This window comes from Cheilinus undulatus, linkage group 15, assembly GCF_018320785.1.
Source record: "Cheilinus undulatus linkage group 15, ASM1832078v1, whole genome shotgun sequence".
Classification (NCBI taxonomy): Eukaryota; Metazoa; Chordata; class Actinopteri; order Labriformes; family Labridae; genus Cheilinus; species Cheilinus undulatus.
Genome location: NC_054879.1, coordinates 6148308 through 6172827, shown reverse-complemented (window position 1 = coordinate 6172827; position 24520 = coordinate 6148308). Strand labels below are relative to the sequence as shown.

The 24520-nt window shown below is 40.1% G+C and overlaps 1 protein-coding gene across 2 annotated transcripts in view; it reads right to left on the bottom strand.

The window, feature by feature from the left end:
* Positions 1-17776: 17776 nt before the first annotated feature.
* Positions 17777-24520, bottom strand: part of pard3bb (par-3 family cell polarity regulator beta b) — a 368918-nt gene continuing 362174 nt past the window's right edge. For both annotated transcript variants that reach the window (XM_041806626.1, XM_041806625.1), the window contains 3 exons: positions 22507-22713; positions 22222-22366; positions 17777-22077 (listed from right to left, as the gene is read on the bottom strand). In XM_041806626.1, the coding sequence (XP_041662560.1) occupies positions 22252-22366; positions 22507-22713 (322 nt within the window). In that variant the 3' untranslated portion in view covers positions 17777-22077; positions 22222-22251. The remainder of the gene's footprint in view (positions 22078-22221; positions 22367-22506; positions 22714-24520) is intronic.

Sequence of the window (24520 nt, the reverse complement as noted above, 5' to 3'; positions counted from 1 at the left end):
AACACCAAAGGATACTCCTAAAACCACATTATCTTTTCCTCCTTTTCGAAATTTATTGATCTTTTGGGGGCCGGACAGGAAGCTTTGATCAGTGATATAAAGCACAACAGACGTGTACAGTTCCTCCATTTAATTGAGCAAGTTTTAGGTTAAAATGGGCGGGGAAACAATGGGTTGGGGTTGGTTTCTTTCTTCATGGGCATGGGCTCACAGTCTCCACACTTACACCACCAGGTAACGTACTCTCCAGTATTTACTAGTTTCTATCTTCTCTCTTTCCCCGCTGAGTCTCGACCAGCAGAATTCATTCCTCTTTGTACGCTGGGTAATTAAAGGATCCCCTTGTTTCCACAGTAAACAGCACGTTTTTGTCACTTGAGTCTAAATTGCTTATTGTAGTTTAGTTGTAGTCTAGTTTGTTGTCTCTATCGAAGCCCAGATGCCCAAACAGCTGATCAGGAGATGACGACACACATTCAAATGTGAGCCACATTCAAAGATACATAAATATTAAATGCAAATGTGCCCCTTCTTACCCCATCTCTCTCTGTAATTAGCAGATATTAGTACAGCCTGTGCTTCCATGGCTGTAGATGGAGATTGACAGGTGGAGATTCCACATAAGAGGGAAGGTAGTATCAAAGTAACTCATCATGATTAAGACCTAAATATATGCAAAAAAGTGTGTTTTCATTATATATCCCCTTTGAATAGTTAACTGGTCATTAGGACACCCAGGCTGCAGGCAGACTCTGTGGTTGAGTTTGGTTGATCTACTCTGTGCCAACGTTATCCAGAGTTACTGGATAAGATGACAGATCTCACATATTTATCTCTATTAGCAGGCATCTGTTCCTTTTGCGTGACTTCGGCCCATAAAGGGGAGTAAATTTATCACTAACATTGTGTACCTCTGGTTCTTATTATGTTGAGGATGGAAGAAAGAGCATAGACAGATGGAAAAGCGTTAAGAACATTTATTACCTACTGCTGATTGGTGTCAATCGCTCTTGTCTGATTTTGTTTATTTCCATTTTAGAGAGCCAAGGCTGAACGGACCGCTAGCAGGCCTTGATGAGATATGCAGTGTGTCTGACTCAGACTTTGATGGATAAAAATGGCGTACTCCTCCTTTAACTCTGAGCCCAATAATCTGTTTTCAAAGAGCATCACATATTTAGGAGAGACAGAAGACAGAGACTGTATGAGTGGTCTGTGTTTCCTACAAATCATTGGTTCAGGATTAGGAGCTAAAAATGTAAACAGGCGTAAAACTGTGCATCTAAGTTTACACCCACCCCCTACCCCCACCACTGTCCCTTTTTTTCCTCCAGCGATTTGAACACAAATCCTCAACCACAGAGTCTATTAGCTCAGACGGGGATTGTGTAAAGAGGAAGATGTATTTTTGGAAGATTATAATTGCTCATGTCATGCTGGTCCCAGCTCTGTGACTGACTATAACTGACTCTGTGTTTATATAAGTGTGTGTGTATGGGCTAAAAGCATTTTAAAGCTCTATGAACAAAGTGTGTGTCTGGATGTGTGATAGAGGACTGAGAAACACTGGTGATCTTTACAACCTCTTTTATTCATCCATTTAGTTAAACACATAAGAGTTTCCTTAAATAGGTCACTTATACCCTGAATTGAGGCTGTCAGGCTCCACAAATCCCCCCTTGAACAGTATTTGCAAAGCCTCAGCCAAGTCTTAACCTTCATTCAAATATTTGATTGGATGACCTTGATGAAATCTGGACTTAGCAAATGAGTGAGAATCACCACAGAAGCCAGGACACACAAGCCTCATTGGTTGGAATAATGGGTGCCAAATAGGGTAGGATTTTACAAACTTTAATGACACGTTAACTCAGTGTTTCTCAATGTGGGGTTCAGGACCCCCTTGGAACATTGGAATATTTGTTTCATGATTTTAAATTGTATATTTCATTGTTTTTGTGAAAATATAAGCATCAGATTGGTTTAATGTAAAATGAAAGCATTAAACATTTGGTGAGATTCATGCTGAAATCACAATTTCTTAAAAGTAAGTCTGCACACTGGGATGCAGGTTTGGCTGGGCCCCTGACAAACAAAGACTGGACCCTCTCATTCTTTGGGTTCTAATGTTGAAAGTATTTTTTCTAATGTTGTAATAATGTACCACTTTCCCTTTTTTGCAAATTTTGCCTTTCTTTACCCATTTGTGCCACCTTACAACAACTCTGCCATATTTAGACCTGTTTTCAGCACTGTTTCCCGTCAATTTTTACCACTGTAAACACATTTTTGCCACTTTAAACACATTTTTGCCAGTTTTTAATCCCATTTCACCACCTTTTCTGCCAAATTCTTAGAGATGTTTTATCACTTCTTAACACTTTCCACCAATTTTCTGTCCGTTTTGGCCACTTCAAAACAAACTCTTTCCAATTTCCAACTATTGTTGCCTAACCACATTCATATTAACTGCTATGCACTTTTTTGTGAGTTTAAACCATTTCTACCATTTTCTGCTTTTTTGTCTCCGTAAACCCATTTTTGCCAGTTCTAGACCAAATTTTCCCACTTTTTAAATCCAATCTGAACACCCTTTCCACCATTTTGCCACTTTAACCCCATTTCTGCCACTTTCTTATGTAATATCACAGCTTTTCCCACCAAATTTTGGCATTTTAAAGTCTATGTTGCCATTGTGCACCTCTTCTATGCCAATTTTTGCCACTTTAACCCATCTTTGACAGTTCTATCAAAATTTCACCACTTTTAACCCATTTTTATTCTGTTTAAGAAAAGGGATTTACATTTTCAAGAAGGCTATATGGCAAAAATATGCCTTGGTAAGAGTCATTACTATTCAGAAAAAAAAGTATGGATATCCGAGTGTGACTTTATAATGAGTCCTTGGGCCCCCAGTATCGCTGGGCCCCAGAAAGCTCTCCCCTTTATCCCTCTCATGGACGGCCTTGTTTGCATATGACGATTTTTGAATGTGCATGGCTGTTTTTAACTACCTTCAGGTACAGCGGGGGTTCCTGGTCTCTGGCACCTTTATTTTGGAGGTTGAGAACCCACGTGTTAACTTATGATGTGTGAACCAAAGTCTGTTATAAGCACATGAATATGGCTGCATTAGCCAGGCAGTCTAAAACATTGAAAGTCCTCATTATTATATACAGTTTAAACATCCAATTTTGTTGTTTTCATGTAAACAACCCACAGAAAATAACATTTTTGTGATCATTTTCTAAAGATTTCCGCATTTATGCCATGTTTTGATCACAAACGAGCAACTGAGCACTATCACCACTGCTACGAAAGTGACAAGCCACATCTTAAAGGTGCTAAATAAAAATGTTGTCCATCTCTTTTTCTAGATCACTAAGGTCTTTGACACTGTGGATCGCAGTATCTTTATCATACCACCTTAAAGGTACTGGGTTTTCAGAGGATGCTCTTGGTTGGTCTGCAAACTATCTTACTGGCAGACTGTCCAACTAGAGTGTGTTACATCAGAGGTACTACAAATCCACAAGGGTGCACCTCAAGGTTCAGTTTTGGGACCACTCTATTTACTATCTATATTAATTGCGTTGGACAGAATATTCCAAAAGCTTCTTTTCACTTTTATGCTGATGATACAGAAGGGAGCAATCCACGGTTTTCCAGCAGAGAACCATGGCCTTGAACTTGGAGGTGCTGACACTCATCCTGATCGCTTCACACTCAGCGGTAAACCATCCCAGTGTCTGCTGGAGATCCCCAGCAGAAGAAGCCAACAGATCCTGTCCATTAAAATCACAAACATAATTCAAGATAAGGGGAAGCCCTGGCTGAGGTCAACACACCCTTGGAATATGTATGACTTAGTGCAGAACACAACTCTCACTTTGGTTATACAGGGATCTAATGGCTCACTGCAGCGGCCCCGGGACCCTATACTCCTGCCACATGACCCCTCCGTTAACCGGAACCGTTAACTCAAGATGCATGATCTACAGTAGTCTCAGCCTATGGTTCCTCTGAACTCTGCTCTTCTTTGGCCATTATTCTCACTCCCTGAAGGAGCAAAAGTAAGGCGACACAACATGGAAATGTTATGCTTGCTTGAATATCTATTTAAAAAATATGCATTGTATTTGTTCCATACTGTCAAAAGTAAGTCTTGCAATGCTCATGGGCACTTTTATAACTAAAAATACTAAAAGCATGTAAATAATGAGTTCTGATGAGTTCTCAAAAATAAGTTTTTAGCGTGTCAAAGTCTCCTCTCTGTTATTATATGAAAAGTAATCACTGAGTTCGATTATTTCTGACATGATTTGCTTTTCTGTTTGGCTAACTGTGTCGTAATTACTCAGTAAAAGTAAAAATAATTCATAAGGCCGACTGTTAATAATTGATAAAGATGAAACAATGCCACAGCTGTCACAGCTGCTGACTGACAGACTTACAAACTGAAAGAGTGTTTCTCTCTATAATTATTATTCCACCATAGCGTGCGTGCTGAATTTGTTTCTTGACCCCAAAGTCAATTGAGTATTCCCAGACTCATTTGGACAATTTAACTGCCATATCAGCATTTTTAAAAAATTTATTGAAGACATTACTGCAGTAGATTGAAAAATAGAAGTTTTTATTCATAAAGATCTGGGCCTAACATGATTTATCCATGAATAAAAGGGAATGCAATAGGCAATTTAAGTAAGGAGCATAGAAAAGTGTGTCTGGTGGTTTGTAACAGCTAAAGACAAAGAGAAACGACGACTGTGAGGTGAATAAAGAAGCTTCATTACATTTGAAGAGAAAAGCCAGCAGCAGCTCGGTTTCCTTTCACTTTGCCTTCTCTCCCTGATGGGTGTCATTTCTCCTTTTATCAGCTTCTCCTGACAAACCAAACACTGCAGCAGTGAAGATTAATACGTCGTCTGAAGATGAGGAACACTTGCACAGGTGCCAGATTGTGTATCTTTAAGAATGCATACCGAGTAAAGTTAAGTTGACAATCAGAGCTGCACAAAAGAGTTCAGACTAAATTATCTGATAAAAAGCCTTCAGTCTGCTGAACTGAACAAGTGGTTAGTAAAGTGTTCCCATCCTGACACTTCTTCAGCTGCAGGCTTAACCTGTTTTATATCCTAACATTTTTGACTGCCTTTCACTGTTTAAGTTTTGGTATACATGCCATGAAGAAACAGGCTCTCATTCACACCTATGGGCAATTTAGAGATACCTTTTAACCTAACAAATATTTTTACAAGCATGTAGAAAGTCAATGCAAGGTTTCACATCAGCAGCGTCATTTCACCGAGCACACATCTGACCAATCAAAACACTCCTTGATGCCGATGGTAGAAACGTTTTGAGGTAGACAGAAGAGCAAAACCTTCTCCTCTTCTCCTTTTCCAGTGGATTTTTGTCTCTAGCTAGTGACCAGTTGTGATCTGCACCTTCACCACACTATGAAATAATAACATATAATTATGTAACATTACAACACATGAAGCAAATACTCGGAACTATTTCATGAGTAAATCACTGGGCGTAGTGACACAGTGCAGCAGCCATGTCTGGAGTGTAGTTCCGGCTTTGCATTTACCTTTAAAACATTTCCGTCTCGTAACGTTTCATGATTATTTCATAGCGTGGTGAATGTACAGGTCACAGCTTGTCCACGAGAGCATTTTGGAGTTGTTGGATTGTGTATTTGATGAGTTTGATGAGGGAAAGCCGGGATACCATAAGACTGCATTGTGTTGGCAGAGCAGCTCCTAACTCAGCACCGCCTATCTAAAAATAGCTTGCACTGACAACTAAAGGTAACGAACCTATTAGTAAGTCTATAGGAATTATAGCAATGGGCGGATTTGCCAAAATGTTGAAGTATCCCTTTAAGAAATACACGAATAAGCCATGTGAGGTGTTTCCTTACACAGCCATGCTGCAGAATGTCTTTTTTATTTGCATTAATCGACCATATCATGAATATAAAATATATGAATGAATTGGATACAGTAAGTCTCTGAGCTCACTGTGACCTTGACCTCTGACCCTTTAAATGTAATGTGCTCATCCTGGAGTCTTGGACTGCTCCGTCAAACTTAAAGGTGTTCCCTCCAGGTGTTCCTGGGGGAATGTGTACACAAAATGGGAGCGACAGATGGACTAACCAGCAGAATGCCTCTGGTCATGGTTATAAAAGGCACCGAGCCAAACAAGAAAAAAATAAGTGATGTCTGGGAACGCCTAATGAAGCTGTGGCCTACTTCCCTAGTTTCAGCTCCATACATGTAGACAAGAACAACTGTCCTATACTGAATGTAAGGAAAAGTAGTGGCTGTTTTACCATTCTATATGTTTGCTGCTGTTCCAAAAGTGTGGTTAACTCTTCAGAGTTCTCCATCTGCTGCAGGTCAGGAAGGCTGTACATGTAGTCCCAATGCATATGGATAAAATGATCATCTCATTCACAATCTATCCTGTCATGCTTAAATCCTTGACTCATTAATTAGTGATAGGATGAATTAATTCCTCTACAGTAAGGACGTCCTGAGTCCATACCAGTCTGGGTGCAGAGCTAATCACATTGCCGTTGCTGCCGTTACATCTGTTACATGTGATATAATTGCTACTGCAGAGACATGCGCTGCTGCATTGTTAATAGATTTAACAAAAGGGTTTGACACTGTCGACCAGGTTATGCTCTTGCCGAGGCTAAGTGAGGTTGGTTTTGGTTCTGAGTTTTGTAAATGGTTCCAGGATGACCAGTATCTTCAGTATCCCTTACTTCACACACCATGAAAACTCTGGAGCGGCTAATTCTACGCCTACTGAAGCTTGAGGTCAAAGACAAACTCGATTCCCTGCAGTTTGCATACAAAGAACACATTGGAGTGGATGATGCCATCCTCTTCATGCTTCACTGTGCCCTGTCTCATCTGGAGGAACCTGGCTTTTATGTGAGAATCATGTTCTTCGATTTTTTGAACTCATTCAACTCCATCCAACCTACCATACTCAAAGACAAGCTCACAGAGATGGGAGTGTTAATCCCTTTCTCAGCTCGCACTGAATGCATCCTACTCTGGTGGCCTATTCTCAGCCACCACTGTGCAATTCAAACACTGATGATACACAACCATTTAGTTTAGTTTAGTTTAGTTTAGTTTAGTTTAGTTTGGTTATTTTAGGGACAATGTACAAAATTACATTAGTCTCAAAAAGAGAAAAGATGCTTTGTACTAGATTCAGCTTGTTAGCTAATGTCCATCTGTAGTCCCTGGGCAGATATAGGTTATTTTATAATCCGTTCTCCTCTCCTCCTTCTCAGCCAGTCTGTTGTTTCAGTGCAACCCCTGCAACCCTCCCCCACCCCAGCCACCTCTATTACATCTAATTAGTGTACAGTACCTGCTTCTCCGTACCATCCTGCAGCCCTTCATGGCCACCTCCAAGTCACCTCATTAGCGTCTTGGTCAAACTCCTCAGAGTCCACTCCTCAAAAAGAGAAAGAGGAAAATAAAAGAAGTCCATTTGTTGCTTTAAAATGAAGATAGTTGCCTTCTGTTGCTGAATACAAGCAGCCGGTGCCTCAGTGTTTGTCAGTTTATGCTCACACTCACTTTATTTTTCAGATGGGAATCTATCCAAAAAGTTCTATTGTACTGTCTGATGTATTTGGTACCTGTTTCATCACTGCCAAACTCTGACAAGATAACAACTTCTCAGTACATTTAAGAGAAATGTTTGAAAGTTTAAATGTTGTTGTCATTGACATTCAGCAGGCCAAACAACTTCATTTTCAACATTCTCTCTATGAGACGTAACATCTCCCCTCTCTGAACGAAGAAAAAAACTCATTTCTGGCTTTTCTAACATAATTGGCCTTCACAGCCCATTGCCTACCCTGTTTCTGACCTCACTGCATGTAACGGACTAAGAAGACACCTCAAGGTTGCCGCTGGGACAGAGCTCTAGTATACGTGTGTGTTTGTGTGTACGTAGGATGGGAAAGGGGGAAACAGCTGCCGGTTGAGTTCACTACGAGTCATTACAGTACACAGGGGACTGAGGAAATGTAATTTTGACTCCTAAACAGACACACAAGAATGAGATAGACTCAGTGTTCTTGATACACTGTCCATGACCCTGTCAGGATGTGGATCAGAGGACATAAACACAAGCTGCACGCACATTTAGCATAGAGTTTACAGTACACTTCTCTACTACTCTCCTACTACTATTCACACACTTTAAACATTTTGCTGAACTTAAATCTCCTTTAAAAATACATTCAGTGCATCACCTGTATCCTAACCTGTGTGTCAAAACCCCCAGAAAGGCTGGTTGAAAAACAGATTTCAACCATACAAAGCAGTCTCAAGAAGTTTCTTACATTTTTCACGTATACAGGTGAAATACCTTTTACATGCTTTGCTTTTTTTTAATAGTTTAGACATATTTGTCATGGGATTATATGCACAGAACTGTGATGATTTGGAACAAATGCAACTAATACACCCCTTTTCAACACTAAATACATTATATTGCCAAAAGTATTCACTCACCCATCCAAATAATGTAAATCAGGTGTTCTAATTACTTCCATGGCCACAGGTGTAGAAAATCAAGCACCTAGGCATGCAGACTGTTTCTACAAACATTTGTGAAAGAATGGCTCGCTCTCAGGAGCTCAGTGAATTCCAGCGTGGTTCTGTGATAGGATGCCACCTGTGCAACAAGTCCAGTCGTGAAATGTCCTCACTCCTAAATATTCCACAGTCAACTGTCAGTGGTATTATAACAAAGTGGAAGCGATTGGGAATGACAGAATCTCAGCCACGAAGCAGTAGGCCACGTAAAATGTGGGGGTCAGCCAATGCTGATGTGCATAGTGGAGTAAGGTCACCAACTTTCTACAGAATCAATGGCTACAGATCTCCAAACTTCATGTGGCCTTCAGATTAGCTCAAGAACAGTGAGTAGAGAGCTTCATGGAATGGGGTTCCATGGCCGAGCAGCTGCATCCAAGCCATACATCACAGTGCAATGCAAAGCATTGGATACAGTGGTGTAAAGCACGCCGCCACTGGAGATGCAGAGTGACCAATCGCGCTTCTCCATCTGGCAATCTGATGGACCAGTCTGGGTTTGGTGGTTGCCAGGAGAACGGTTCTTGTCTGACTGCATTGTGCCAAGTGTAAAGTTTGGTGGAGGGGGGATTATGGTGTGGGCTTGTTTTACTGGAGCTGGGTTTGGCCCCTTAGTTCCAGTGACAGGAACTCTGAATGCTTCAGCATACCAAGAGATTTTGGACAATTCCATGCTCCCAACTTTGTGGGAACAGTTTGGGGATGGCCCCTTCCTGTTCCAACATGACTGTGCACCAGTGCACAAAGCAAGGTCCATAAAGACATGGATGAGAGAGTTTGGTGTGGATGAACTTGACTGTCCTGCACAGAGTCCTGACCTCAACCCGACAGAACATCTTTGGGATGAATTAGAGCGGAGACTGAGAGCCAGGCCTTCTCGTCCAACATCAGTATAAGACCTCACAAATGCGCTTGTGAAGAAATGGTGAAAAATTCCTATAAACACACTCCTAAACCTTATGGAAAGCCTTCCCATAAGAGTCGAAGCTCTTATAGCTGCAAAGGGTGGACTGAGGTCATATTAGACCCTATGGATTAAGAATGGGATGTCACTTACAGGTACATCTAAAAAAATTAGAATAAAATAGAAAATTCAATATTTTTTGTCACTTTTCAGAAAGTAAAGCCAATATATTATAACGACTCATTACACATAGACTGAAATATTTCAAGCCTTTTTTTCTTTCTTGAAATGTTGATGATAATGGTTTACAGATAATGAAAACCCAAAATTTAGAGTCTCAGAAAATTAGAATATTGTGAAAAAGTTCAATATTGGATAGTCATGGTGTCACACCCTAACCAGCAACTCAACACACCTGCAAAGGTTTTTCTGAGCCTTTAAATGGTCTCTCAGTCTGGGTCAGTAGGCTACACAATCATGGGGAGGACTGCAGTCTTGACAGATGTTCAGGAGACAGTTATTGACGCCCTCCACAAGGAGGGTAAGACACAAAAGGTCATTGCTAAAGAAGCTGGTTGTTCACAGAGTTCACAGTTTCTCCACCTTTCAGAAGTTGTGTGCTGAAGAGGATCAGGAGAGGTCACTCCATTAAGCCACATCTATATCGTGAAAGGGGCGGAGTTCGGCAGCTCATTAACGTTAAACGCTGGTTCAAAATTAGTTTCGGGAACTGGAACGGGCATGGAGCCCTGCCGCTCTGAAAGACCTAATAGTTGGGTAGGGGTTACTTGAGGGGCCATGGGGTAGGGTTTCTGTAGCATTGGCTACCTGGAGTTTGCGGGTCCACAGCCTTGGCCTGTTGAAGGTTCCAATGGTGTGGCACCTAAGACCTGTATTATAGGTTACTAAGAACTTATCCTACAAGTATATTGTCTTATGTTATGTTGATTTCAAGCTAAAAAACTTTCACTCAACTTCAACCAAAGAACAGTATTTCCACCAAAAAAAGTTATATGTGATGATAGAATCAGTTGACGTATATTAAAAATAGCATTTGACACTGTGTCTGACTCCTGCCAGTCTGCACTGGTAATATGTTTCCTGAATTCCTATCACTGGTTTTATGAAATGACAGTTAAACTCACATAAGTTCTTGAGGCAACTGAACTGTGTTAAATTTGTATTGACATTCAAATTGACAGGAGTGCACGTGTGTCAGAGTCTAAGAAAATAAACTGCTCTGAAGTGATACATTCCTGTCAGGCTTGAATCATCAGTCAGAGAGAAAACAAGATCATAAGTTGACTATAATTATTGAGGATTTTGGAGGTTTGTCAGTTTCAAGGATGGCCTTTAAGCACACGTACATGAAAACAATCAGGAGTCAAGGGAACACAAAGCACGCTGCCAATAATAGCTACAACTGAACAATACCTTGCCAAGTAGACTCAGGCACACACACACAGTTACACACACATCCGCCCTGGCTGCCACTCATAATAGGAAATCCTAATTACAATGGCTTCCAATGATTATTAAACCTACTAATAATAACTGCTAATAATTACAGCATGCCAAATATGCCCTGGGAGGGAAGTTGGAGCAATTACACAGCGAGTCAGTCAGAAGGCAGTTCATATAGTCAGATTGTGAGTCAATCAGGATGTCTGACAGACTCTGAAAAACAGCATCAGTAAAATCATTAACCAGCACGAGGCCACTCAGTCAGCTATCTGTCAGGAAAGACAGGAACTGTGCCAAGTCTTTATTCATAAAAGCCATTAACTCTGCATATGTGACTAGTAGACTTAAGCCTCCCAGAATAGAACCTTTATAAAAAATCAACACTGGATGTGTCTGGAGGAGAAAACAACAAATATAATGGACAAGCTTTAACCTTGGAAAGCAGGTGGATTGGCCAGATTCCATGTCTGTTTTCAGGCAGATCCATGTTGAAAAGCTCCATTCTGAAATGATTGTGCCACAGCTGAGAACAGACCAAACCAATCAGCGCCATTTGAGGAAAATGAAGTGGTAGCTATGGGAGGTGGTTTAGTTCAGTTGTTCTCAACTGGTGGGTTGGGACACAAAAGTGGGTTGCAGACCAGCCTTCAGTGGGTCGCGACTAGATGTCTGAAAAAATGGTGGAAAAAGTCCTAAAGTCCTTAGTCAACATGCATCGATACCTTTTATTTTACTCTGTTTACTGTGAAATTTGTTAAATTCAAGTGTTTGATCAATATTTTAACTTATTTATCTCCTTTTCCTACAATAAATGGCTACTTTTCCCATGACAATGGAGTTATTTCACAAGTTCTCTGGAAAATTGGCAAAAATTGGCAAATAATGGAGGGGATTGAGGGTTTAACATTTGTCAGCTTTGTCCCATTTTATATATATATCAGGTGTTTTTGTCCAAACATGCCCCAGACTGCAGCATAGTCAATTAACTAAACATGCATTATTGAAATATTTTTGGAAACTTGGGATGTGATCTTTTGTTATACAGACTGGTTGGTCCTGATGCTGGACCAGTTGAGAACCACTGGTTCTCAACTGGTCCAGCAAGCAATGGCTGCCACCAGTGTGGCAGTTAGTTAGCCATGTAACTATAGTATAGTGGCAGTTTGAACCACATTTCTTTATTGAAAGAAAGAGAAAGGCACTGGGAGCTTTACTTGGTAGCAAACATGCTTTAGCTCTTGTCCTGCCCCTCTTCAGCATGTTTGCAATCAGTCATGGGCGGGGTGTAGTTGTATTGCAAGACAGTGAAGCTATTAGCTTGGTTGTAGCCTTAGCAACAGTTTCTTTATCAGATGAAGACAGCATTTCTTTATTGAAAGAGGGGCAAGAACTGCACTGAAGGCCTTTCTTGGTAGAGAAGATGTTTTGGCACTATGAGCAGTTGGCCTCAGCATGAGTTTTATCCACCAAGTTCCACTGTCCATGAAATACGACCACATTTCGCACAGGCACTACTAGCATTAGCTATAGCAAATTATTTCACATCTATAACACTAAAACTGTGATGCTGTGCTGAATAAATGGTGCTCAAATTCTGTTTTCTGAGTCTTTCTGTAAATATTAACAGATTTCCTGTTTGGATGGAGACCTTTTATTGTGAGAGAAAACAGGAACTTTGAGTAGATTGAAGTTGGATTAAAAAGGAAATAAGGGAATAGTAAAAAGAAAAAAATGTTTGATACCCAAGACTTCTGGCTTGTCCACTAAGATGTCTGTGAACGTTTTAAGTGAAGTTAGATTAAGGTTTAGTGGTGGACTTATTTTGCATAGCTGTAGATGCAGGGAGAAGCTGTAGTGTCAAAGTGTGCAGAAAAGGGCAATACATTCATGGGCTTAATGTGATTAATAAGGGACCTTAATAGTCATGCAATTAATGCATTAATGCTGACAGCCCTGTCACCCCTGCAATCAGTATGTGAATGGGTGTAAAAACACTTTGGGTAGTCAGATGACTTGAAAAAGTGCTGTAAAAGCTCAGTTTGTTTTACCATTTAAATCAGGTTGCATTGCAGAGCATTTCATGCTCACGGCCCACACTGCATCCATTAAATGTTTCATTCTCGGGGTGCAGATAGCCTAGCAGTTGAGGTGCAACCCTGTACGTGGGCAGCCTGGGTTCAAGTTTGACGTGTGGCTCCTTTCCCACATGTCTCTCCCAAACTCTCTCATCCCTGTTTCCAACTCTGTCTACTCTCCTTCTCTATAAATGAAGGCATAAAATGCCCCCATAAAACTTTTTCCACCCAGTGAACTTCAGGCTCCTCTTGTAAATACTATATCGTATGCCTTATTTGAATCCAGATAAATAGAACTCTGGCACTTTGTACTTTGCAAAGCAAACCAACAAGCTCCGCTGAGTGAGGAAAGTCAAAGAAAATCAAGGGAATACACTCACACACTCCTGATACCTTGTCATCTACCCATTTCCTTGTTCCTTGCCCATTTCAACATGAGCAACAGAGAGGACCACATCGGAATCAATGTAAATAAGCTAATTTTTAAAATACAAACCATTAAATGTTAGGACAAGTCAACCTACCAGTCAGTATGGAAAAAAGAATCAAAAGTTTACCAGTAAGGTAATCAGACAGAGGACAAGCTGTTCAGTCCTTTCATTTCTCTATTAGTGAAATATTCATCCAGGGAGAGTCCAGAAGTACTCTGCATAAAGCTCTTGAACTAATTTAAGTTCTGACATATATTCACACAAACACTGCTTCTTAAATAGCCCTTGTAACCAGTATTAGAACTCTGGCAATATGCAAACACGCAGACACACTTTCCAAATCAATACTACACACCGAGCACAAACCTTGGCAGTGACTCCTGAGAATTAAATTATTTCTTCTCTCACTCCCGATTGGCTGAGAGGTTTGGGATATGCTAATTAAGCCTCGACTGATAAAACATTCCCTTGGCCTCTGTGTCTCATTACTACTAACTTCTGTGATTGCAGCACAAGTCCAGCACCCACAGAGTCTCATAAATAAGAGGCACCTTAAGCCACAGCCCGTGACTAAATGCTTAATAATGGCAGGGAGGGATCTGACCCAGCAGTGTGATGGCACTACGCCAGAGAATCTAAAAAACTTTATGCTGCAATCTTGGTACCTTATCTCCTTTTTTTAAATTGATAATTAGTCCTGCAGTAATTGGAGGCCAACATCTATCTCTTATCACAAAGGTACAATTTATCAGCAGCTTAAATGATGGACTAAATTGGGTTGGCAATGTTAATGATTCACCTTGGCGTGTATGGGGGACATGAGGGAAATCATTTCTCCTGACTCATATTTAATTAACCTTAGCAGATGTGCTGGGCAGGCATTGTAGCTTAAAAAAGAAGAGAACGTTAAAACATTTAAAGTATGACATCTTGGACAAATCTGCTTTTCAACTGAATTTTTTAATGCAAAAGAGATGTTCTATATATAAATATAAAAATGTAGGAAACAGTAATACAAATCATTGTTATTGTGTCTTTATAAAATTAGAGGTTTTTTCCTGGATTTTTGGTTACAGGCAGTCTAACTGAGAATGTTATACTTCTAAGACAAAGAGGTTGTTTTATTGGTTCCTTCATAAACTGATTCCCTCCACAGGAAAATCAGGAGTACCAGGAGTCTTCATATGCAGGACTCTAGTTAGTACCTTCAGCTTGTGCAAGTCACACCATACTGCCAAAAAACACAGCCACAGTAACAGAGTGTCTGGTTTAACCATGCTATGCAATGTTTTTTTTTTTTTTTTGTAGTTGTTTTCTATTTTTATAGTCATCTGTATGCTTAAATACTTGGACGGAAAATGTATTTAAAAAACTGCAATGTAAAAAAAGAAACGTTAAAATGAAGTACATTTTGGGAAAAAGCAATATAAAGCATGTAGTGTCGTGTTCAGCATGGTATCAATGATCAAACACTCTGCAACTGTTCTGCCAAATCAACAACACAGACTATCGTTAAAACACAAAAATAAATGCTTGTGAGGAGTTACATACATGTGTTGTGTGCTAACATAAGTGTAACAGCAATACTACTTCATGTAATGTTCACATCTCAATACACTGCAGCTCTACAAAGCTTTACCAGGCACTGACCCAGCATTCATACCAACAGTTATGCATTGATTCTGATCATTCAGCCCAAAAGAGGTGCAATACATTCTTTATTTCATGATACCAAAGTTGACCAGGTGACCCCCCCCCCAGCTGATAATTTTCTTGTTTACTTCTTGCTCACTCTTTGATTGATTGTATTAATCCAACCTACACTGACCTTTTGGTAATGCTCAGTAGAGTTTGTTTTGGTTTAGTGGCTACAGATTCAGACGTTTAATCTCAACAGTTTAGATCATTAATTCTAATGTGTCATCTCTGAAATAAGGTCCTGGAAGTTTAAAACACACTGCTGTTTTGAGACAGTTAAGTTCTGTACAACAAGACCGAAAACTGCAGAAGCCCTTTTGGGACATGTTCTATCAATTTAGTTTATGACGATCATTTCCCAGAGTAGATTTTCTTTGTTTTATTGGTATTGAGATGCATTTATCTTGCTATCTTAGCCCTGGTTTTCCTATTATAATAAGTGAAGTGCTCAAGACTAAAGGCCTTATCAGATTGTGCAAGTTTTGCCTAAGCTTGCATAGCAGATGAATTCACCCATTTCTGTGTTTCTCACTGGTGAATCCATCTTGCAAAGCTCCAGTCTGAACTGTTTGGGCCCGGTTAGAAAGTGACGGGACCAATCAGAAACCACAGGCAGCACTTTCAGGTGCTGCGGAGTTGTGACGTATGCAAGCAGGCTCGGGGAGCTCAGAATTTCAAAAGTGCTGTTTGCAGATGATGTGGTTCTGTTGGCTTTCTCGGCTGGGGACTTCCAGCAGGCAATGGAATGGTTTGCAGCTGCATGCGAAGCAGCTGGTATGATAATCAGCACTGTACCATTGTACAGTGTGGTGAAGAGGTAGCTTAGCCGGAAGGAAAACCTTTCAACTTATTGGCTGATCTATGCTCCAACTGTTACACATGGCTCTGGGTAATGATTGAAAGAGTAAGGTCAAAATGGAGGGTGTCTGGGCTCAGCCTTAAGAGATAAGGTGAAGAGCTTGGGCAACCAGGGGGATCCTGAAGTAGAGCCACTGTTCTTTCAAATTGAAAGGAGTCAGCTGAGCTGGTTCAGGCACTTGATCAGGATGCCTCCTGGCCCCCTCCCTGTGGAGGTCTTCTGGGCAAGTCTTGTTGGGAAGAGTTTCTGAGGCAGACCCAGAACTTGTTTGAGGGATTATTTATCTTATCTGGCCTAGGAGCACCTTGGAGTCCCTCAGGAAACACTGGAAGTCTTGCTCAGGAGAGGGACATCTGGGTTAACTTGCTTCGCTGTGCTGCCGTGACGACCTGACCCCAGACAAGGGGAAGAAGATGAATGGATGGATCTGTTTGTTCTGAAACCCTGCCTTGACATCAGCAACTTGTATCCTGACGCTGACCAACATTGCACATATGCATTTTTCTGGACATATTATCACATCCATACTTCATCCCTTCTTTTGAAGGGATAGCCAGTCCATACTGTCCTCTTATTGATACATAATGAGTAATCCAGTATTTCTTAATTGTCCTTGCTTGTTCGAGAACTAAATGAGCATCACACAGAGCGCTTTTGTTTTAGCCGTGTTTGGCACTCCTTGAGCCGCCTCCCAAACGACCTAGGGACTCTTTCGGTTGTGAAGGTACTAGATACGATAGCATTTCATGACTGGTTGGGATCATGCCTGTAGCACTGCCAGTCTGTAAGCCAAGAAAGGACCTGATTAAAGACAAGTCTACCGTGATGCAATTGAAACAGACAAATAAAAGCAAGTAGTCTGATCCTGCCATAAAAGTAAGTCATTATCAATAATCGAATCCCGAGATAATGGGATGCCTAAGTCTTGCATGTCCTCTTTGAAAGGGTTTGCATAGTTTTTCTTTTTAGATCTTCTTGCACAGAACTTGTACTGTAATCCAGGACATTAACCGACTTTATTTGACCAACTGACTTTTGACCACATCTAGACTGATACTAGGCAGACTATTCTATCATTACTGATGAGTAATTGCTAGCTGTTGGAAACACAGAGCTTTGAAGTGAAAGATCTCAAAGAGTTTTTTCTATTATTTCGCTGTTGGCTCTATTTTCTTGATATGCGAGTCGACCACAGAGACAACCTCAAAAAAAGTGGCATATTTTGGTACATTCAGTAATATTTTAACAGTGTTATTTATTTGGAAGTTTCATTTTAAACTGATGCTTAGAGTCATAATAGCACAAGAAAGTACTTGTTAGTAATTCCCAGAGTCACTATATCCAATCGATACAAGCCCACTCCAGTGACCCTCCTCCTACTGAAGATCAACTAACGCCCAGATTTTTGGGAACTTTTCATCTTTTCTTTTTTCTGCTTTTGTTTGAAAACTCTGATTTAAACTCATATAAACCACAAAGGCTTTTGGGTCATTGCACTGCATCTTATCACAATTTCTTTCACCTTCCTTCCCCCTTTACTTCAGTCTGATATTTGTTTCTCAATATCACTTAAGCAAAATGCTTCCTCCCTCCCTACATTCTTTTTTCCTTCATTATCTCCCCAAAACCACTGTTTCTCATCCTTTCCTCCAACTCTTTATTGTTTTTTGTCTAAATCTTTAACTCATGCCTCCTACCTGCTCGCCTACTTTCCTCTTTCATCACGATACAGATCTATGAAACGAAAACTTGAGATGGTTTTTAAATTAAATCTACTTCACATTCTTTTCACTGGTTTCAGTTAAATGACACTCAACATTCACTTCAGTGGGATTTCATCCTCAGTCACATTAACAGAAAAGCAATTCACCTAATCCTGAAATGTCATTTTAAGTGTTTAATCTCCATTGAAATGAATACTGCTGAGCTTTGTGGAGCGAAACACAGAAATGTTAAGCTAGGCTCTAACTCTTAGTTACACTTAATTGATGGTTCAGTAAGTGGCTAAATGGATATACACCATGGTGCAGCAATGAGAAGAGCACTCAGAGGCCTGATCCATGTTTCAGAAGGACTTGTGTCCACTTTACCCACAGTGACGCCCACACCATCAGGTCACAGACATGTGCTGTGATCATCCATTACGTTTATAACCACGGTACATGGCATACACAGACAACACAAAGAAAAGAGGCTGCTACTGAATAAAACTGGCTTGGTTAAAAAAGTTTGACCCAACAGTTAAATCATGTTTTTACAGACTACATCTACTCTACTCCAGCCTGAAATGGTGCAAGACTGCATTATCCAGCGATGCATCATAGTGGTTATACTTAAGTCGCATAAAATAATCAACCTGTTGACCAATTATGGCTTTTGGTTGTATTGCACAGTTAATTGAACATGCTCTATTATAGTGAAAGCACCATTTTTGCATATCTGCTCTTCTCTGATCATAAAGATGTTATAAAGCAAAGTTTTAAAAATACTGTTGAAATGCAAGAATATACTTCAGAAGAGGAAAGGCAGCTGTAGACGTCAGAGTTTGGTTTCATCACTGATATCATATTGTTTTGCTATGCATATCCCTTGCTTTTTGACATAGTTTAAGTAATTGTATGGTTGTTCTGTTCTTAAACATTTTTTCAAGAATATAAGTTTATATAGGTTAATATTAGCATTTGTGCCCAAATTTGGTTTTCAAAAGTGAGCCAAAAAAGTTAGCAAAATCTTCTTGTACCCTGGTGACACAGAAGTACAGACCAACTCCATGGGTTGTGGACAAATAATTGTTACAATGTACCTTAAAGTGTCTGGCGGTTTAAATACCTGTACAGCATTTAAAGAAAATGTAGTGTCCTATAGACCCGTACAAAATGCAGAGACTGTCTAAATCAAAAGTGTAGCCACCAACATCACCCACTGCATTAACTTCACGTGACTGAAAAACAATCATTCTGTGCATCGCTTGCATCCACTTCACAGCTCACAGAGCTTAGCTACCATATAATAGCAAGTAAATGTGTAAACAATCGGTGAAAATAGTGGGTGATAAAGGAGCAACACAGCTTGACAGAAACTGTGATGAAAGAAATTGAAACAGTCATTGCAGGAAAATTTTCATTTAGGAGACTCCAAAATCTGATTGGAGAATCTATATGACAGTGACGGTTTTAGGCATGTGGGGCGCTAAGCATTAATCACAGGGCCTGATGTTCCATAACTCAGGATTAAGGTAAAGTTAGGATACCAAAACTTAAAACCTGATTTGCCAAACCTTGTTACAAAATGTTCAGTAAAGCCCGGTAAACAGTCTGCTACCAGGAAAAAGCTAGCTCTCCATTCTAATGCAGCTAACATTGCTCTGTTAGCAGTGAAGCTAATGCAGCTAATGTAGCTAGGCTATCTACCTTAGCTTTAGCTACATTTGCCAAATCTCATGTTGCGAAAGCTAACTTAGCTATAGATAATTGAGCTACATAGCGAAAGTTAAGCTAAGCTCACAAAGCAATTATGTAAGCTACATAGATATGTTATTACATAGCTAAGCTGTAGCTACATTTGCTAAAGCTCACCCTGCTAAAGTTAACTTAGCTAAGAATAACTGAGCTATGTAGCTAATTTAGCTTCTTTGTTAACATAAGCTTAGCCCACAAAGCGACCATATAAGCTATGCAGATATGTTATCTACCTAGCTACATTAACTTTGGCTACTTTTCTAAAGCTCACCTTGCTAAAGCTAGTGCAGCTACACTGGCTTATGTAGTAATATTAATTACTAAGCTATCATAGCTATGTTAGCTTTAGCTTAAGCTAACAATGCTAAAGCAAGCCACAATTCATGTAACTACTTCTAAAATGGGTCTGTACATAATTTAATCTCAGATTAGACCTCTGACGTTTATCTCTCTTTTATTAATGAAATGTTGCTTAATCTGTAATGTCTACAATGTGATTATTTTATGAATGTAACTTCCAGGCTTTGTTTGATGATTAAAATTGAATTAAAAAAATCTTAAACTGGAACTACGTTGTAGCGGCATATTACAGCACCTCCTTCCTGAGATATATGGTTTCTCAGATGAATCGTCTGTGACAGTGGCCATCATAGATGAATGGTCTGCAGCCAGACCCCTGTATATCAGCTGCAGTTTTGGGCCCAAATTTTCCAAAAAGTTCAGCCCAGAACTGTATTTTCTCTACTACATACACACAGATACATTCAAGTAGATGGAAATTTACTTTTCTTTTTCTGTAGAACACATTCTAGTGGTTATATTTCCTTAACACAGATGGATGCTGTTTCTATTGTTGCACCTGAACAGTGTAACTTTTCCCACAAGATTTCTTTAAAAACAGGAACAAGGCTATCTGTACATGCTGCCAGACATCCTCTCAGACTTGGCTCGAACCCAGTCCTGTACTCCAGTATCTATTTCAAATAACAGTGTGCTTCAGTGAACTTTATTCAAACCTTCTCTGTAAATCATTGATAAAACACTATAATCAGTCAGGATCAGTAACAGGTATAAAATGTGTAACCTTACAAAGTGGTATATGTTAAAAGTGGTACTCTCCCTATTAGGGGAGTGAGAAAAATGTATACTACAGAAAGATGTGTCTATGGTTCAAATGCTTTGGCTTTAAAGAGGTCATTTAGACAATCTCCAATGAAGGGATGTATCCCTTTTGAATGTGTAGTCACTTTTCTTTAGTAACAGTTACAGGATAGAGAAAGCTTCTTTAGACCAGCATGCTGCTCTCTCAGTTTTATATCAGGGGTGTCCGAACTATGGCCCATTTTTTATTGGCCTGCAGCAAATTCCTGAGATAAAATGAAATATGGTCCACATTAAAACATGAAACTTGGGCTTAACTGTATTGTATTTGTTTTCAGCACAAGGCAGTGCTACCAAGTTAAATCTGTAAACTAACAATTTGACAAGATATCTTGATTAATAAAGTCCTGATGGATTATCACAGCAAATAGCACCAATAACTTTTCAGAGGCAAAGCCAGTGGTACCCAGGGTTAAACGGGGCCCCCTGAAATTTGAAAATGACGGTCTATTTGCCCTGTCAGCCATTAACTAGCCATTTAGGCATACTCAATTGCTAAGCATATATTAACTTACATTGGATTAGCCTTACTAACTTTAAAATCCTCATGGCGAGGAATATGAAGGTAGCCCCACTATCCTAATATATTTCTGTATGAGGCCCTCTGTGGATAAAGTTTGGACACCCCTGTTTTAGATGCAGAAACATTTAGACTTCTTCTCACATTAACCTTGAGAGCTCAAATAATACCTTACAAACACTTTCAGTCAACACAGACTTGTTTCATTCTCAAGGATTAAATTTTGGGGTTAACCAACCAAAACACTGGTATTTACTTATCTCTCTAAATGCCCACCTAGCATAGCCAGAGGGCAGCCAAACAGGTTGTGTGTTTGTATAAAAAACATTAAATTGTCTTGCTTTGCAGTTGCAGCAATGAAACTGCCTGATTCAAAATGAGTGAGTAGAACTGTTGGTGCTCTTTTACTGCCTTAATTTAAATGGATCTAAACCCACTTTAGAGCAGAGCAGAGTGAATTGTAATACTCTGCCAAAGTTTTACTCTCTGATGACTTAAAGCAATTTAAATGACTTCAAACAACAAGATATTGTGCACACCCAGGCCACGCTGTAATTAACCTCCTTTACCTTGCTTGTCTGTGTATTACCATATACTTCAAACGGCTTACACAGTGTTTGATAATGATGGTGATTCAATCACACCGTTTAGAGGTGTCAACTCTATTTCATTGCAGTACCAGGAGCTTGAGAGCTACACAACACAAAGCAGTAAGGAATGTGATGTTCATCTCTGGACATGATGGGTCTACACAGCTGCAGTCATGGCATTCTTCTGTCTCTGGTTGGTTTGGTGTTGGTGTCTTCCTCCTTTCCCAGTATAGCCATGTTGGTCTGGACTGGGATCCATCATGTGCCTGTAACATATCAGACAGGTTCTCTCATTTATGCAGGACAGAGTAAATCTAGAGGTCTTAAAGTCTGCACCGTTGATATAGAAATAATATGCTAAAATACTCATTAAATGTTAAAAAATAAAAAAATTGATTGTAGAACTTTACCTGGAGTCTTCTTCTTCTTCCAAACACCCCCTACCTGTAGCCTCCTCCCCCGGTTCCTCTTGTCATAGTGTCATATCTTAGACCACGAAGAGGGGGGATAGGAGAGGGGGGAACGTCCTGCCGCAGGGGACCTCTCTGCTGAGAGCTAAAAACAGGAAACAACCAACAAGACATTAACATAATACCAGAAAGAAGAAGGTGCAGACAAGTGATTTCCAATTTATTTCCAACCCCTAACTTTTTTTGGGGTTCACAATTTAATTCAGCTTCTGCCCATCTGTTTACCTTGGGTGAGGGTAGTACCCTGGGTCGATGCCCCGAGGGTCCACTGGCCGTGCATACGGCTGGCCAGGTTGGTAACCTGCGTAAGATGGTCCAGAGTGGGGGTTTGGGTACGATGGAGACTGCTGGTATGCTTGTGGTGCCTGGGGTGCGGGGTAATGGCCTGACCAGGGCTGCATTGGGTGGTCAGCTGGATCCAGCGGGCCTCGTCTAAAAAGAAAGAATGGTAGAACTTCTAAATTATTCATGGTTATACAGGAGTTTATCAGAAGTTTTCAATTATTAGGAATATTACAATGTTCCGGAAGGAAGCAAGGAGGTGGCGGAGTCATGCTTTGGGACAGAATGGTGGGGAGAGAGCTGGTAGGCCCCTTTTGGGTCCCTGAAGATGTGAAAATGATCTCGACAAAGTATATAGAGTTTCTGACTGACCACTTCCTTCCATGGTACAAAAAAAAGAACAGTACCTTCCACAGCAAAATGATCTTCATGCATGACAATGCACAATCTCATGCTGAAAAAGAATCCCTCTGTGCATTGGTTGCTATGGGCAAAAAAGGAGAGAAACTCATGGTGTGGCCCCCATCCTCCCCTGACCTCAACCCTGTTGAGAACCTTTGGAGCATCTTCAAGCTAAAGATCTATCAGGATGGGAGGCAGTTCACATCAAAACAGCAGCTCTGGGAGGATATTCTGACATCTAGCACAGAAATTCAAGCAGAAACTCTCCAAAAACTCACAAGTTCAATGGATGCAAGAATAGTGAAGGAGATATCAAAGAAGGGCTCCTATGTTACAACATGGAGCTTGGCCTGTTAAGATATTTTTGATTGAAATAGCTTTGATTTCAGTAAATATGACTTCCTAATGCTGCAAATTCACCAAATGACCATTTTCAGTTCTTTACAATTAGTAAAATGTTTTGAAACTCTGTTCTGCATAACAATTTGGAAGAGCATATTTTGAGTTTTTTATTTTTGAAAAACAAAAAAAGTTATCAATGGGAGGTTTGTTCAGTGAAATTTGAATATTGCTCTAATGGTTGAAGAGATAGGACCAACAACAGCAGTGCTATTAAGGCCACAGATTTCACATAAATTCTTCCTCACATAAGAGCATTTATTTTCTGATGGCTGTCACGGTGTTAAAAGAATTTCAGCAGCACACATGGAAGAGCTGCTTGAATAAATGCAATACAGCTTCACCCAATCAAACAGAAAAAGCCCAGCTAAAGGCTCCATGTATGTATAAAAAGGTCTCTTTTGAAGAACAAAGCATTTATAGGTCAATGTCCTGTACCAGCTGTACTTGACAGATTTTGACAATATCCATTGTGTGGTCGAAAGAAAGAAGTCTGGAGGCATTTTCTTCTATTTTCATCAATAGATGAAGCCATAGAAAGTGAAAGCAAACATGTTTGCCTGCATGAAACCACTACATAGATGCAGTTTAAACCTCCCTCTCAGCATGAAATCACTCAGAATAAAACAAATCATCAACCACCTGCTGGCTCTGTGAACATCATGCTCGAGTTTGTTGTTTGTTTGTTTGCGATGTTCTTTTCATGACTTTTAATAAGAAAATATCAGCAAATTCTAATGCTGCATTTATTGCCAGTTTCTCCAGCAACTCTGTTGACTAACTGGATAAAATATTCATGAAAACCTGCTGAAAACTATTCTGGACAAGAGAGGAGAGAAAGCCCCGTCTCAGCCAAAGATCACATAGCAACAGAATAGAAGTGACATGTGACAGTTTTAAGTGGGCTAGGGCTCAGTTAACTTGCACACAAATCCACACGCACACAGCAGTCGTGGTAATCCAGTCCAGTCCTGTTAATAGATATCGATGTCTAGAGCTCAGTGGAAAGCAAGTACACAAACATGTGTCGCCCACATAGCTAGCATTATGAGGTATTACATTTTATCTCTCTGTCTCTTCATCTGTCTGCATTTCTTTCTCATCCCTACATGATCTACCCATCTGTCTCTTTTCCTTCTCTCTCACCTTGTTTCTC